The sequence below is a fragment of the Gopherus flavomarginatus genome, chromosome 5, assembly GCF_025201925.1.
Source record: "Gopherus flavomarginatus isolate rGopFla2 chromosome 5, rGopFla2.mat.asm, whole genome shotgun sequence".
NCBI classification, from domain to species: domain Eukaryota; kingdom Metazoa; phylum Chordata; order Testudines; family Testudinidae; genus Gopherus; species Gopherus flavomarginatus.
The window spans coordinates 132,361,165-132,373,984 of NC_066621.1; the positions used below are offsets into that span (position 1 = coordinate 132,361,165).

General features: G+C 38.0%; 1 protein-coding gene across 12 annotated transcripts in view; it reads right to left on the bottom strand.

Moving 5' to 3' along the window:
• The window catches only part of DICER1 (dicer 1, ribonuclease III), a 97,565-nt gene that overhangs the window by 33,389 nt on the left and 51,356 nt on the right, over window positions 1–12,820 (bottom strand). For all 12 annotated transcript variants that reach the window (XM_050954449.1, XM_050954442.1, XM_050954439.1 and 9 more), the window contains 5 exons: window positions 5,940–6,072; window positions 3,545–3,787; window positions 3,299–3,453; window positions 2,419–2,551; window positions 1,867–1,942 (listed from right to left, as the gene is read on the bottom strand). In XM_050954449.1, coding sequence (XP_050810406.1) covers window positions 1,867–1,942; window positions 2,419–2,551; window positions 3,299–3,453; window positions 3,545–3,787; window positions 5,940–6,072 — 740 coding nt within the window. The remainder of the gene's footprint in view (window positions 1–1,866; window positions 1,943–2,418; window positions 2,552–3,298; window positions 3,454–3,544; window positions 3,788–5,939; window positions 6,073–12,820) is intronic.

A 12,820-nucleotide genomic window follows, 5' to 3' on the forward strand; every position in this document is an offset into this window, starting at 1 on the left:
GGGTGAGAGCAAAGACCGGGCAACTACTTCATCAGGTGAGGAAGATGATATGCCTATTGGCACTGCTAGTACCAGAGGATCCAGTTCATCCTCTTCCTCTTCCACATACTCCTGCAGAACTGGTTGCTGTTATCCAGTAGGAGAAGGATGGTGAGACTCTCTGGTTGAGTGCATGGATTCAGTATGTCATGCATAAGGGTCCCATGGATGCCAACAGGGCCAGTATGAAGGGTTGAAGGCTGGCTGGGATGAACCTCAGGACAGTGGGTACCAGTGCTCTCTTGGAGGGTAATCCTGTTTGCGCAGAGGACAGGTCCAAGACACAGCGGAAGAAAACTCTGGCTTACAGATGGAATAGAGGGAGTGACTCCTCCTCCTTGAAGAAGTGTCCTCTTCTGGGGTCAATATGGGCCTCAGAAGGACCAGGCCAAAAAATAGAGGAAATTGCAAGTCCAGGAGGATGAAGATTTCCTCTAGTGTAGTGTATGTCTCAGTCCATTCTGGAGTACAAACAGTCCTGGCTGTCAGTTCTGTTGGATCCGGTGCCGTTACGGTTTGTTGACGGGTGCTTTCAGGACCAGGTTGGCACAGAGCTGGGGAGAGAGGATCCCATCTGGTACTCATCGGTACTGGCAGCTGATGGAACTTCGATTCTTTAAGGCCGTGGTCAGCAACAATGTTGGTACCGGTATTATGGAAGCTTTCACAGGGCTGTGGCAGTGGGTTGTGGTGCAGGGGGGTGAGGACTCCGGCTGGGGGTGGGGGCTCTGGGGTGTGGCTAGGCATGAGGGGTTTGGGGTACAGGTGGTGGCTAGGACAGGGGGTTGGGGTGTGCGTAGGGGGTGAGGGCTCTGGGGGGGGGCCTGGGAATGAGGGGTTTGGTGTGCAGGCTGTCCCACTACGCAGCCAAGGAACCGAGGGAACTTAGGTGGTCATCACTGCCCAAGAAAGAGCAAGAGCGGGATGGAGAGTTTTTGAATCCTGAAATTCTGGCATAGTCCTACTCCCAAAAGGGGAAACAGAGTGGGTTCCCTACCACATGAGGAACTAAACTACACTACCAGTACACAAACTATAAAACCACTTAAAGTATATACAATTATATTTACAACATGAAGACAAACTCGATGTGAGGATAGCTCCAGACACTGGAGGATTCCAACTGTGGTGGTACAAAGGAACTGGAGGAGTCAGTCCACAACTCCCCTTATATCCCTGGTGCACAGCTCAAAGGGAAACTTGGGCTTGGAGGCAGACCAATGGACAATACTTGCAAGATCTTTCTGGATTCACGTGTATGGTGCAAATGCATACTTACACATGGAACACACATAGGGACCAGCATTTGAAGAAATTAGAGTTCTCATAAATATTTTGTAGTTAACTAGAGAAGCTGCCACTTAAAGCACTGAATTTTGGATTGTACATAACAAAAGCGTTATAATGAACTCTTAGAAAATAATATTCTATGGTTATCTCATGGCTAAGAAATATAGCCCTCAAATTACACCAGAACTCTGAAATGTGATTTGCTAGCTGACACTGAAATTTTTTCCTATATAAAAACCATATTCCATGTCAAAATTTATGTTACCGCAACTGATATTGAATTTACCATTTTAAAAACCACAGAAATTCAGTGGCGAGATTCCCTTGACAACCTTAAACTCTATACCTCTACATGGATGCATGCTAAATTATTTCATTATATGATCACATCACAGAACATTGCGCAATGGGGGTTAAATCATGAACTCCACTACCATATTATATATGACAGAAGTCTATACCTACAACTTTCCAAATGCCTCAATATAAAGGTTTTTTTCCTTAACCAAAGAGATCCTTGTTTTCAAAGACTCTTACCAATTTTGTGAAGTTTTTCACAGCAAATAAGAGCTACCACTCTCTCAGCCAGTCTTGCACAACTCATTGGAGGACCCTACAAAATATTTCACAAAATCTCTTAAATCTATCTTTACCAGTACATAGTCTACCAATATATTTAAATGGTCAGAACTTAACATAAACATTGTAATGGTTTCATAAACTCAGAAGAGACATTAAAACTCATCACAAAGGAGTTACTGTTTTTAAAAACATCATCAACTCTTATACTGCCTATGCAAAGTGCAGAAATATATATCTGAAGCACATCCCACAACTCAAATAAGCAAATGTGTATGAAGATGAGGCTGCAGGAAAAGCAGCAAAAGTCTTTGGGATGTACAATGAAAGGAAGTTGCTGAGAAAACAGACTACAAACAAAAGAAGCTGATGTGGTCTGCAAGTAGTTACAGAGTGTGTTACAGCAAAAAAAAGCAGTATACTGGCTACAAATTAATGCCAACGGAAAACTCATTCATGCATACATACATATATAATTCACTTATTTCCATCCCCATACCAAGTACTTACAACAATAGAGGCTCGAAGAGGTGAGTTGATTGGCAGGTAGAGAGTTGAATAAAATGTATTATCAGGTAGTTCTCGGGTTTTACACTTAGGAGCCAGATGAGTAAATGGATCGCTTGGTAATCTTGCGCAATACCTAATTCGAAATAGATTTTAAAAAGCCGATCTTTCTAAATCCAAAAGCAAGATCCGATGTACAGCTTACAGGGACTCTCAAATCACTAATGCAGGAAGTATGGAAGATTTTAGTTCTGCCTATTTCTTGAATTTCCCAAAATTAATATTTAGTAAAGTAAAATGATTTAATGGCATCATCCAATACCCTTTTTAAAATAAGACAGCAGATCATAAACTATCAGAAATGTGAGCGAGAGGGTTTTATGTGGCCTCTCTCAACTATAGCACTTCTTTAAATTTAGCCTTATCGAAAGCAACTACATCTCTACCCATTTGATGGCTGAATAGTGGACTTCATTAAATGTGCTAGTGGTCTCTATTTTACAAAGGTTTTTATACAGCCCATATCACCATAGTAACTCAGTACATTCCAGCAATGCATTAAGCAATGGGAGTACACATCAGCCATGTTATGTTCACATCCCTGTGCAGTTCCTAGCAGAAAGGGAATCCACATCACTAATCCAACCATCAGAACTGGTATCCTTGTCGGCAGTCTCAGACAAGGACTGAATGGATCTGACAACAGGCCTGCCCTCTCTAACTTGAGGTGATCTCATTGAGAACAGAGTTGAAGTATGTTGGTATAGTGTTATGGGGAAGTTTGCAGTGCCATGCCTTATGCTGCCCTGTTGTGAGAGTCAATGGAGAACTTCAGTATCTGAAGATATCAAAGTGTAAGGAAAAAAGTGAATTTGCCTCATACCTATTGATGTGTCCAATCGCAGTGTTAATTGTAACTCTTGGACTGCTATCATCTGGCCTCAACACATAGGGTGGAAAGATATCATCATCATCAACGATGGGTTCAGTTTCAGTTTCACTAGTATCAATGGACTTCGAGCATTTGTTTCTGAGGATCTTAACATTTTAAGAACAGAATGTGATGAGAAACAGGCTATTTTTTTTTACTACACTGCTAACCAAGAAGTATGTTCCTTTGGATACATACCTTTTCAATTGCTTTGTATGTTTTAAGATCTTCTTCAAAACTTTTGATTTTGTCTGTGTCTGCTAACATGATGTAATTTGAGATTGGTGCCCTAGCTCTTCCTTTGGATTGCACATAAGAACGATATTCTGTGGGCAAATCAAAACGAACCACCAAATTGCATTTTGGTATGTCAACACCCTCTTCAACAATACTAGTAGCAATAAGCAAGTTGGTCTCATGTGCTCGAAATTTTCTAAGTACCTATAAAAGTAATCAAGAAAAGAAACGTCTCAGAAATCAGTTCTGTACATAACTGTTTGAATTACTTTTAATTAATTTTATAATGCTATGTAAAAAAAAACAAACCCAAAAGGATGCAATTGGAATTCTAAAAACATGTTTAAAAAAGAATCAGAAGGATTACAGTGTTCAACCAGAATAAACAACAATAAAAACATCTTTTCAGAGACTCTTAGAGCAACAACATTTAATCAGAAAGACAGTATGGCTTCCTAGGAATTAAATCTTAAATATCAAATTATGAGGGAATCTAAAAAAAATGTGGGAACCACTAATCGTGAGGATGGGGAAAACCCGCTTATTTACAATGCTACATATCTTTTGGCTATACTTCAGCAATGCTGTGTTCAGAAAAGCATTTCTGAACATCGGTTTGGGAATAACCAATCAGCATTTCTGATGTTGAAGCATCACTTTGGAAATGACAATTTTCACAGTTGATGTTTCTGCTAATTATGGTCAACCTGCTAAAAGAAAAGTCACAACAGATATATAAAAACAAACTGAAATAAGAAATTCAGATGAAAATACTTGCAAAGAGAACAATGTCTAACTATAGTGTAAAATCCAGAAAAGGAATATAAAGGAAGTAAAAATCAGGTTCACTTAAAAGGGAAAAAACCCCTAAGAATGTATAGCCCATTATACTATGTGTGAAAGAAACAGCCTCCCTCCCCTACAAAATAAATTATAGTAAACTACTTGGTTTTAGGCTACTTTTTATATCAAGTTTGTTACTGAACAATTGCCAACTGTATTTACTAATTCCAAATTTCAATGTAGGCAAGATCATAAGAACAGCCATTCTGGGTCAGACCAAAGACCCATCAAGCCCAGTGTCCCGTCTACTGACAGTAGCCAATAACAGGTGCTTCAGAGGAAAAGAACAGAACAGGTAATCATCAAGTGTTCCATCTCATCGCCCATACTCACCTTCTGGAAATGTTGGATATACTAATTTTCAAAAGAGATTCCATTTTGAAATAGGACTAACAAAGATTAACTTTTCAACTGTTTTTAAATTGCAAGTATTTTAAATGATAAATATGAGGGTTCTTTCTAAATATTTTCCCTTCAGCTAAAACACTAAATCTCCCTAATTTTGGTCCTTTTTGACTTTTGTTTTAGGATCTTATTAAAATAGCCATTGGCTTTTTAAATGAATTGGTTGCTAAATCATTCATGGGTTCTACTTAACACCTGTTACACCACATCACCATTTAATAACAGTCTTGAAAAATACAGAGCAATATTATAAGTCTTTCATTTGTGAATGCTCCCCCACTCCCTATCATGTATACAGCCCAAACAAATATTCCACACAACAAACATTTATTGTTAAAAAGATCCTGGCCAATAATACATTCTAACAAACCTTGTAAAGCAAAATTAATCAGTCACTCAGCTCAATGACTTAAATACAGATTTCAGAGTGCTAGGATGTTCCATTTTCGTAGATTTTATCATCAAGTTGGAAGTATTTTTTAAAGTGTTAAATTTTATTTCTTTGAATTTAATAAGCTAATGGTATCAAAAAGTATGTCAGGCTGTAATAGGGTAGGCGATTTTAATTTTTTTAATAAAGCAATTACTGAGGTTCAGGTTATAAATATGGCTTTTATCAAGTTCAAATCCAAAATGCAGTTAAAAGCTAAAAAAATTTTTTAAAAAAGGTCCCAACATAAAATTCAAGACCATGGATTTTCATTATACAGTTGACTCAATGTAAATCTGAGCTTTTAATGATCAGTAATTTACTGTTATTACAAAAGAGCTTAACATTCTAAACAGCAGTCAGGAAATTCCAAAACACTTTATTTTCTGTGAAACAGTAATGTAGCATTGTTAACCCACTGGAGGAGAATTAAGTGGTTAATTATGTGACAAGACAAGAAACTAGTTATTTTAAATTCTATTCAACTATATAACTTGACCATCCAATTTTTCTAAAACACATATTTTTTGTAAAAACATCTGCACCACAAATAAGTGTGCAGATCTGTCAAGTCAGAATACTTCCTGAGATTCCAGGAGTTACTGAACACAGATTTTGCCTGCAAATTAAATGATTCTGAACATAGTACTATTGTATAATTCTTTTCACTTAAGTTACCTCTTCTTGTTTTCTGAATTCCACTTCCATCTGTTTGTTACGAGGCTGATTCTTTCCAATGCCATGTCCAGTTATAAAATTGCTACTGATGTAAGCCAGCTCTGGATCCTGTTTTCCAGCTTCCTTTATCAACCTAAGAATATTACACACATTTTGGAATCAGGCATAGCTGAGAAAATGAAAGTTAATCTTTCATTTATAAGACCTATATTAAAAATTGAAGTTTGGTAATCGGGTACTTTGCCAACATATATACAGATGACCTTAGTATGTTTTTTTTCTAAAAGTGAAAGTTTATGGTGAAAACTTCTGTAGGGATAATCAAAGATGGACTGCATACATATGCACATGCTTTGGGTCTATTATGGAAAAGTCTATACTTCAAGGCCAAGATTTTCAGAAGGGACCAGCGATTCTGTGATTCCTCAGTTTCTGGGTGCCCAAACTGAGATGTCTTTAAAGACACTTACTTTTCAGGAAGTGCCAAGAATCCCACTGGAATAAAAAGGCCCCTCGTAGAGTATGTCTACATAGGAGTAAAAGACCTGCAACACAGCTGCAGCTGGCTCGCATCAGCTGACTTGAGCTAGGGCTGTGGCTCTAAAAATCACAGTATAGACATTCAAGTTCGGGCTCCAGCAGTTTTTTTATTCCTGTGTAGACATACCCCAAAGGGACCTCATGTTGGTCACCCTAGAACTCAGGATCCCACATCACTAGTCATTTGGTCAAAATCTACAGAGGACAGAAACTAAGAAACCAGCACCAAGAGTTCACATCTATTCTAAATGTTACAGACCTCTGTACTCAAACATTTTACACCTTTATCTGTTGTGGCATTGTCAACTACACTGAATGTGTATTCTGCATAGGTATACATATGCACACATTCAAAAAGAGAAAAGCAAACTGAAAAGCATGTATGTATACCACACACACACACACACACACACAAATAAAAACATCTTGAACATGAAATGTAAGGCCCCATACCCTGGAACTATCTGTGTGTGGTTGGACCCCGTGCACCAAGGAGCTAGCTGTATGATCAAGGCTTAGCTCTGCAAATTAACAAAGCTTCCGAAAGAACATTGACTCTAGAATCACAGCACAAAACAGTTCAAGACCCACTTGATTCTTTGCAGCTTAAATAAGGTAGTATTAGAAAGTGAGATATACAGAAATTGTTTTACTGTTATGGATAATTGTGTTGGAATGTAAGATTATCAGGTTAATGTTAAGGATAATACCTGCATAATTTAAATTATACTTTCTGTTCATATATGCTAATGACAAAAAGTTTTAAGACTCTGCTGTAATGTTTTGAGAAATGAGAATATAGATATGTTTAGCACTGTGATTAAAGATCTAGACCTGTACCTTTCTTATTTAATCTAAATAGGTTTTCAATTAGTTGGTGAAATTAATAATAAGTTCTCAATAATACTGAACATGGATTATATGATTATACATATTTATTCATCCTTTTGCATTCATTTTTAAATAGATCTCTTCTTTTATATTTTCCCTTCTTCTTATAGGCCTAACAAGCTAAAAATTTGTCTGTGCAACACTGTGATTTCATGAATAAGTTAAGCAACTAGCCATCTGTCTGTATAAATACACGTGTGTATAATCACAGTAATTGCTTGTGAAATGCAATGCCCAATGGTGAGTCCTCTGCAGTGGGGGATGAACCTGAAATCTCTGGGTCTAAAAATGTGTCTTTACTGCCTGTGTTAAAAGACTCAGAGTCTGTTAAGTTCAAAGGCTGTATGGACATCAAACCCTCCCTGGCCCAGCCACTAGAAAGGGATATTGCAGAAAAGTGGGAGGGTAGTTATGTGCCTGATTTTGGGGGTGGGGGGGGAAGAGGGGTGAGGGGGAAGAGAGGGGAGTCAGACCCTGAAAATCTTTACCGTTGTTTCTTCTTATAGGTGACATTCCTATTCTCTAAAGCTCTTTTATTCCATCAAAGATGATCAAAAGTAAGAAATCTCAAATTTGAATTTCTACTTAAAGTTTCCATAAGGTCTTAATGCACTTCACTTGTAAAGAAATATACAATTAATGATATTGAGATATAAAATTTCAAAGTGCACAACTTTATAGGCAATTACTTACAGGACAAATGTATTAAGATCTTTAATTCTTTCTGTAACCAGGAACTAGTAACATACTGTGACAGAATGCATCCATATATTCACAACTTGCACAGTATTGTAACTATCTCTGTACAAATACGCCTTGTAAGCTTTCATTTGAAAACCTCAATTTGCTGATAAAATGTGTGGGGTAACACCGTATGTGAAGTTATAAGATTCTGCTATATGGTGTAAACTCTGTATGTTCCAAACCGAGGTTGGCAAACAGGTCTATCTCAAACAAAGGAATGTGTGACCTGTTTAATTTGCATTTAAGCAGCAAACAGAGTCATCAAGCAGGAAAAGAAACAAAGATAGCTCAAACTGGTGAGGAACATGCGGCAGGGAACATCCTTCCTCATAGGCTTTTGTTTCCCTGGTACCCAGCTAGAAATGTTTTTCAAAGGAGGGACTGAAATTATAAAAAGGAAGGTTAAAGACCGCAAGGCACCTCCCTCTCTCTCCCTATCCATCGCACTGACAGTACCGAAGCAACAAAGAATTATGTTGGATTCTGGGAGACGGGGTCCTGACCTGATCCTAAGAAGGATGTGGAGAGAAAGCTCTGCTTTGAATGTGACAGTGTGTTAAGTGGTGTTTTATCTTTGTTTTTCATGTAACCATTTCAGACTGTTATGCCTCATTACTTGTACTCACTTAAAATCTCTTTCTTTGTAGTTAATAAACTTGCTTTATTGTTTTATCTAAGCAAGTATGTTTAAACTGAAGTCTCTGGGAAAATCCAACTGGGATGGAAAGTTACATGGATATTATTTCTATTAAAGTAATAATGGACTTTATTATAAAACTTGTATTATTCAGGAGAAGGCTGGGCAGCAATGGGCATAGATTTCTGGGGGGGTGGAATCTAAGACTGAGGTTGTGTTGGGGACACCCTACAGTATAACCAAGGCTGGGGAAAGACAGAGTAAAACCCAAGTGTGGCTGGCAGGCTGTAGTTACACACAAACACTTAGGGTGCGGCTTGCATGCTGGAAGGTTGCTTGTGAGTGGCACAGGTGGGAGCCCCTTCAGTAAGGCATTGTAAGACACCCAATGTTGCAAGGCAGGGGTGACAGAACTGTTCATTAGTCTGGATTGTACCCAGGAATGTCACACATATACTGTGTTTTCCTTATATGGACAAAAATAGTAAAAAGTATTTTAAAAACCTTCTTAAATAGATTTTTTCTCTCACATTTCCCCGAGGTATACAACTGAAATACAAGTTCAAAAATACCTATGGTAATGAATGAACGAATGCTTTTAATACACATCTAATAATTTATGACAACAGATTTTGCTGTGCATTTGTAACTAATGGGCGAAAATGATATGTGATCATTACTATAAATAGATTAGGCAAATTTTTGGTTTGACCAGTAATATTTACAATTTAGGCAATAATACTAGTTTTTAAAGAAAGGAATTAGTAGTTAAGTATCATTTCATATTAAATTCCTACCTGTTTCTGCCACAGGGTATGTGTACACTGCAATTAGACTCCCAAGGCTGCCCTGTGCCGGCTGACTCAGGCTCGCAGGCCTGGGGCTAAAGGGTTGTTTAACTGAGGTATAGACATTTGGCCTCAGGCTGCAGCCTGAGCTCTGGGACCCTCCCACCAGCCTGAGAATCCATACCACAATTAAACATGGCCCAAGTCAGCTGGCACAAGGCAACCGAGGATTTTTAATGGCAGTGTAGACATATCCATGCACCCCTTTTTACTACCAGTATCAGACTCCATTACATAATTCCAGGAGCTGTAGACCAAGTGTAATTATTATTATTATAACAGCAACAAAACAAGTCAACAGTAACTATATATTGATCTGGCCTCACTTTGTGATGTGCAGGGCGTGGCTATTGGATTCTGGGTGGAATTTAAGGTGTTGGTTATAATTTATAAAGCCCTAAATGTTTTGGGATCTTCCGACTTGGGAAGACTGCCTTTCTCTGTGTGCCCTATTGCTGCAACTGCAAGCAGCGGATGCCTTTGAGCTGAATCCCTCTCAATTGAAAGGACAAGGAACTGGCAGTAGTGAGAGGTCTTCAGCCATTGGTCTCAAACACCTTGGATCTGCTGACCTTCCAAGTAATCTGTAAACCCAATATATTCACAAATGTTTTTGGAACAGTAGGACAACGGAACAGACTGCCTAGGGAGGTTGTGGAAGCTCCTTCACTGGAGGTTTTCAAAAGGAGGCTGGAGAGCCATCTGTCTTGGATGGTTTAAAAACAACAAATCCTGCATCTTGGCAGGGGGCTAGACTAGATGACCCTTATGGTACCTTTTAACCATATGATTCTATGCAGAGGGAAGGGTTTGATAAAGGTTAAATTTGGAACTTGCGTGAGGGTGGGGAGACTCTTTTTTGGAGAACTTTTGTTCGATGGTTGACTTTTGGAGTGGGAGTTAGATGCTCAATACTCATTTTATACTTTGGTCACCATAATTCATGTGAAGGTTGCCCAGAGTCTTAAGGTAAGTGCCTTTTTGTTAATTCTTTATAAATCTAATGTACTGTAAGTTTGAAGTGTTGTGGCAGCCAGGATGTAGTTTGATTTATAAATCACATAAAGTAAGCAGGTATGTACAGTGCAATGGAAAAAGTACAATAGCATTTGAATCAAATGTATAATTTAGTAGTCTATATTAACTGTGACTTCATAATCCCCTTTACTCCCTGAAGTATAATGTAATCTTTATTTCAGGTTGCCAGGCATATTTATCAGATTTCAGTAAATGTAAAGAACTTTTTAAAAGTTATTAAAAACGTATTCATTTCACTGGAAGACTTGACTTGTATCACATAATACACTTCCATTAACATATCCATTTATGGGTGCAAAAACGCAAAGAAAAAGAAAAAAAATACACTGAAAGTGTGCATGTGGGGAATGCACACTTCAAAGGATATGTCCACTGATCAAATTATTGAAGTGTACACTCAATTAACACACACTAATGTTCTAATCCAAAACTTGGAAGTCAATGGAAGTCTTCCTATTGACTTTAGTGGATGCTGGATCAGGCCCAAATTCCAAATAAATCTTAAGTACTGGCAGGTGCAGAACATTACGTTTCTTTCCAAAAGAAATAAAATTATTTAGCTATGCAGTTTAAAAAAAATAGGAAGCATTTACTGCAAACGCCACTGAACAAAAATCAATAAGCTGTTGTAACTGCTGCAGGCTTTTCAATAAAATGTGGGCCATATCTTCAAACAGACATGGCTTAATTTATGCCTCTTCAGAATGCATATGTGCATGCCTGGCAAACATTTTCATTTGTGTGTGTCTGGATGCAAACAGGTAATTACATATGAAAACATTTTATGAGTACAAAGTTTTACCAAATCTCGACTTTAGCCAATGTGTCTACAGTTGGGGGGTGGGGGTGGGGGGGGGGGAAATCCCACAAAAAATATAGAGGTGTCTATTAGTGACTTCACAGTTGTGTTCCAAAATGGGCTTAACAGTCAGCATAAAATCCTGTTTCTCTCTAAATGGAGGAGATCAGTTGGTGTGAAGTTTCAACCATAGTTACTTTTCATATCCTCTGAATTTTCTGTGGAATTTATGTTAAAAAAAATTATGAAGAGAAACTAAACAGGAAGTCTTTAAATTTGGGCTCTGTCTGAAACTCTTCCTTGTTGACTGATAAAAATATTGTCTAACAGGTATCTACACAAAAATTTGCAGAGAGATGGATCCTGAGGAATCCTAATTCAACAGAGTGTGCTTTTGTTTGCTTTTGTTTTTAAAGACAGTTTTGGATTTAGGGTCATTTTTAACAATTATCCACTATTTTTATAATTGAAAATGTATTTGGAGTGAACACAAACCTGACTGATGGGGCATATAACCTTGCTTGCTGAATGGGGACTGGGTACACAAAAGACTGATTAGAATTGGAGAGAGGGGTTGAAAGATGAGTACAAGGAGCAGGCTCATACAAATCCCACTGATTGATTTGGTGGGGTGAGGAGAGAGAAGAGAGAATGAGAAGAGGGAGGGTACATGCAAGCGTGATTGACAGGGACTGGTGAATGCAAACCTGATTGATAGGGGGTTGGTTGCATATAAGGGTTGCTCCCCCTTGGAGGTTTTTCTGCAGATTTTATCCTATAACTCAGAATTCATGCACAACTATTGAAAGATAACATTCTCTTGCTGTCCTTGCATCCGCACAGGTGTGTTAACCTCCCTAATTAAGCTGTAGAAACAACCCAGGGAATTACTACAGAAAATACCATCCTTCTGCATAAAACCCTTTAGCATCTTCCTACACAACCAACTTCTATTGCTGGGGAAAAAATATTCTGGTAAAATGATGTGAACAGAAGAGTGGAAACACAACAGCGCTAAAGCTGTGAAGCAAGATCTGTGGTGTATGACAGTTGTGGAAATGGCAAGGTGTGTGCTTGTGCATGGTGGAGTGGAGGATATGTACTGTTAGGAGGAATAACTTTTTATTTCCTTCCATCAGAGATCTTGTTTAAACTTAAGTAAAAATATTTAATATTAATATGTGATGAATGCACAAAAATAAATTGTATGGGGGTATTTTTTCAGCATATTAGCTGTTTAAAAACAGAAAAAAAAACATTAATTTATTTGCTGAAGTACCTCTTTCATTGTTTACTTGGGGCAATCAGCACTTATTGGTAAAGTGGTGCTTATGTATAGCTAATGCAGATCACCTTTTTAGGAAAAAAACATACCTCATGCAAC